General features: G+C 36.3%; 1 protein-coding gene across 1 annotated transcript in view; it reads left to right on the top strand.

The window, feature by feature from the left end:
- Window positions 1-4,398, top strand: part of PREX2 (phosphatidylinositol-3,4,5-trisphosphate dependent Rac exchange factor 2) — a 192,216-nt gene that overhangs the window by 103,284 nt on the left and 84,534 nt on the right. Inside the window, exons 27-29 of the mRNA XM_011364627.1 lie at window positions 938-1,020; window positions 1,702-1,792; window positions 2,446-2,574. Of these exons, the coding sequence (XP_011362929.1) occupies window positions 938-1,020; window positions 1,702-1,792; window positions 2,446-2,574 (303 nt within the window). The remainder of the gene's footprint in view (window positions 1-937; window positions 1,021-1,701; window positions 1,793-2,445; window positions 2,575-4,398) is intronic.

Raw genomic sequence — 4,398 nt, forward strand, 5'->3', positions numbered from 1 at the left:
GACTGCAACAGCAACAGAAATTCTGTCGCCTCCTTCACCAGCATTTGCAGCAGCCAGTGCAGCTCGTATTTTCACAGCGATGACATGGACTCAGGTGCGTTTGGTGAGGCGTCTGTACCTTTACCCGCTGGTCCTACTGGAGACACTTTTACGGGATTGATGTGTTGGGTCTCATGCGTGTTTACTTTTTGTCAGCCATTCTTGGTGGCTTTACAGACCGCACTTCAGTCTTACGGGCTTGATAAAGTCAATTGCCCAATCTCATTATACACAGAGTGAATTAAGAGAGATGAAAGAAACAAACTGATTTTTTTAATTACCTTAATTTATAGTTTATGAACTTTCTATGATACTGTGAAGGATGATAGGTCCACAGGAGGCAAGTTTTACCAAAACATGGTTGCTTGGGTGGGTGGGGAGGTAGAAGGGCTTTGAAACCAAGGACTTTTAAGACAGTATATAAATCTGGAATAGCCTTTAAGTGGGTGACAGGGAGAAGATGGGTAGGGGTTGGATAGGGGTGGGAGGTAGGAGTGGTTATTGAGAAAAACACTGACTGATATAAATATCTTATAAATATCTTGTTTTGTGTGAGTTACGAACACTTTTCATCTAGTTTGGATGAATCTTAATTTTTACATCTTTAGTTTATATCAACTGTCCAACCATTAGAAAAATGTACCATTTGAAAGAATTATTAACATAGAGTACCCCAGTATTCTTTCTGTGAAGCATTCCACTTTCATGTCAGGGTCCTGGTTCAATAATCTGATATCCTAATAGCTGTTAAATCTTTTGGAATTCATTTTCTAAATGTGAGAACTACTGTATGGAATAAAAGCTGTGTTTAAATATTTTTTTATTTGATTTCTATTAAAATATTTTATAATGTTAAAGATAAGAGTAAAAATTTTTTTTTTTTTTTTTTGATATCTAGGTGATGAACTTCCCCTAAGTGTTCGCATTTCTCATGAAAAACAGGATAAGCTACATAGTTGCTTGGAGCATCTTTTCAGCCAGGTATGATTGGGACGGCTATGGACATTTTTTCTGTAGACTAAACTGTTAGAAATCCCTTTTCAAGATGTGGAATCTGTCCCACCACCCGCTTCACCTCGGTCTCCACAATTAAAGATGGGGATAAAGATTCCTGCAGCCAACTAACCCAAAGGATTGTCGTGAATGTCCAATGTTTTACAGTCCTTGGAAAATCATAAAGAGTTGCACAGACAGGAGTTATTCTTTTTATTGTTTGTTTCTTTGTGGGTTTTCAGAATCCCTCATGACATTTCTTGCTCAACTTTATTCCTAATTTCAAAAAGCACAAGATTGTCTTGGAGCGCATGTTGGTGTTTTATAATCTTAACAAATTTATATCCATGACCAAAATTTTTCATATCAAAGCTTTTACTAGCCTAAACGGGATTTTGAATAATTTTTAGGGTTTTTAAAAAAATAACTAGAACTTTTACTCCTTTTGTGAAATAACATTTTGTATGAATATATGTAGGATAATAAGAAATGTCATTGCAAAAGTTCTCAGGTGAGTTCATTCCAATATTTTATTTAAAGGTGGATTTCATAAGAATAACCAAATTTCTAAAGTAATTGTGGCTTTAAGAAAGTGTTTTTTGCAAGATTTACTCTCCTAAGTGTCTATTATATATTCTGTAACTCTCAGAAACCTCTCTATTTTGACAGGTGGATGCGATTACCAATCTCCTAAAAGGACAAGCTGTCGTGAGGGCCTTTGAGCAAACCAAGTACCTCACCCCAGGTCGAGGGTTACACGGTGAGGCTTAGAAAATAATTATTAGGAGCAATCGGGAAGCAAAAGCGGGAGACAGAGTGGCCATGAAGCCAAAGCACATATGAGAAGAGAAGTTCTGGTTGCTCGTGTTTCATAATTCACTTAATACTACTTTTATTTTTTATAAGTTGGAGAATATACATAAAAACATCAATGTAGGACCTTTCAGGATTCTTGGTAGATTAACATGTTTAATGCCTATAGGGGCCAGACTAAAGGGAAACGAGGTAATTGAAGAAACGTTAAGTGTTGCCTTGCTTTGGCTGAAACCCATGTACTTGGTTGTTATCCCAGTGGAGGGAATCGGGGTTCGGGAATTGGGAGGTGGCGGGGGGCAACAGAGCAGCCAAACAGCACACCGTCTAGAGCTGCCACTTTCTGACTTCTAGTTTGAGATGTTGAAAGTATAGTTTTCACCTAAACTTGCTCCTTTGTTTAGACAGTTGTAAAAAAATAATATGAAGGTTTGACTTTTTAGATTTAACACACTTTATCCTTTGATATATCTAAAGAAGCTACTGATATGACAATAATTTAGGACAATGGCAGTAAAAACGAGGATTCTCCAGCTTACAGGTTTGCTGTTTGGTAAATGGTTGAGAATTAAGGGCGATTTTTTGTGTGTGTTTGTTTAGAATTCCAGCAGGAAATGGAGCCAAAGCTGAGTTGTCCCAAAAGGTTAAGACTTCACATCAAGCAAGATCCTTGGAATCTTCCCAGCAGCGTCCGGAGTCTTGCTCAGAACATCAGAAAATTTGTCGAAGGTCAGGATGAAAAGCAAAGAACATCGCATTACATCAGGGATAATAAAAACCCATTAAAACCAAGAACTCAGTAATGCCCTGATTGCTTTTTGCGCTATTTTATGTTATGAGGAAAACAGAAAGGCTGTAAAGGATGAAGGAAGAAGATAGAAAGAAGTAATAAGGTCGCAGAACTTTGTAGAATATTCTCAATAAATTAAAGAAAGGCTCATACTTTGGAGAATATTCTCAATAAATTCAAGAAAGGCTCATACTTATGAAGACAAATGGAACATGGAGAGAGTTTCATATTTTATAATATTACACAATATCAGAAACATTTCTAAAAGGTTCACAAAAGGCTTGAAGCTAACTTTTATGAAAGAGTCTAAAAAACTCATAGTGAATCTGAGAATCAGAATAATTACATACTTGGCATCATTTGTTTTTAAGTTGCTTCTTCAAAAGTGCTCATCTAAGTTGACAGTTATTAACTACCATGACGTCATTGTCTCTACACCCTATAATTGGTACAACCTGTAATTGGAGATGTAGAACATTAAGATAACTCCAGTAAGTCTGATCGCACGTTGTTTAGGGTCAGAGTTATTAGCTAGAAAATTCTGAGAGTTTCCAAAATGATTATGGTGAAAAAGAGGAAATGAGAATTTTATTTAATTTTTCAAAATGTCTAATTCAGTGATTTTCTACCCAATATGAGGCCATTGGTTGGCAATATCTAAAGGACATTTTGGTTGTCATAGTTGTGGGTATGCTACTGGCATCTAGTGTGTGGAGTCCAGGATGCTCCTCAACTTTCTGTAGTGTACAGGACAGTTCCTCACGACCAAGAATTGTATGGCCCGGAATGTCAGTAGCACTAAGGTTGAGAAACCTGTACAATGAGTATTATGCCTGTCTTTAAATTTTTATCCCATACTTATTTGTATGTCAGTTGGATGTGGCAAATAGTATTCAGCAAAATTACCACATACCTCTAGTCACTACCATTATTTTAGGGTAAATTAGAAAGAGTTATATACTGTTAAAAGACAAAATTCGACTGAGTAAATTTGAAGACCTAATTGGCTTTATTAAGTGATTCATGAATGAGGCAACATCCCATCCAGCAACTAAAAGGGGCTTTGAGGGGTCATGCAAATGGAAGGATTTTATGAGAAGAAGGATGGACAAGGGAGCCATTGACAAAGGAGAAGAAACGGTTATATTTAGACCAGGGTGTCTTCTTCTGGCGGAAAGGGAACTGCAAGGGTTTTTATCATGCAGGTTGCCTCTTCTTTCTGTGGGGGACGGAGAAGGGCCCACCTGACAGATGACCTTACTGGCGCATGACCAGAAAATTCGACTAGTTGATTAAGGGTGTATTTCTTTGGGCCTTATTTCTTCATAAATGACAGAGATGGTTTAAATCTCTGTGGTTAATGAATCTTTTGCCTAGAAATATACTGAAATATAACAGCTTAGGTATTGTTTAGAGATCAATAGAGAAGTTTTTATAGTTAAGAAAAACTCCAAATAAATCACAGCAATTCTATTGTATGATGAAATCTTTTGTTCTTGACAGCTGGATTTCTTGGCTGGATTTTTATCTTATAGCTAAATATAATGGTTACTTGTGACACATTATAACATCATATATAAAACTCCCCCAAATAAAGAATATCAAAAATGATAATTATATTTTTAAAAGCTGTTAGACTTAAGAAATTTAGGCATATACTTTACTGAGTAAAGGGTATATTTCCTCTGAATAGATGCCCGTATCATAACACTTCTAAGAATTAAGATTCGTGAATCTAAGTGCAGTTGTTCTCATCATGAGTT

This window comes from Pteropus vampyrus, unplaced genomic scaffold (assembly GCF_000151845.1).
Source record: "Pteropus vampyrus isolate Shadow unplaced genomic scaffold, Pvam_2.0 Scaffold99, whole genome shotgun sequence".
NCBI lineage: Eukaryota > Metazoa > Chordata > Mammalia > Chiroptera > Pteropodidae > Pteropus > Pteropus vampyrus.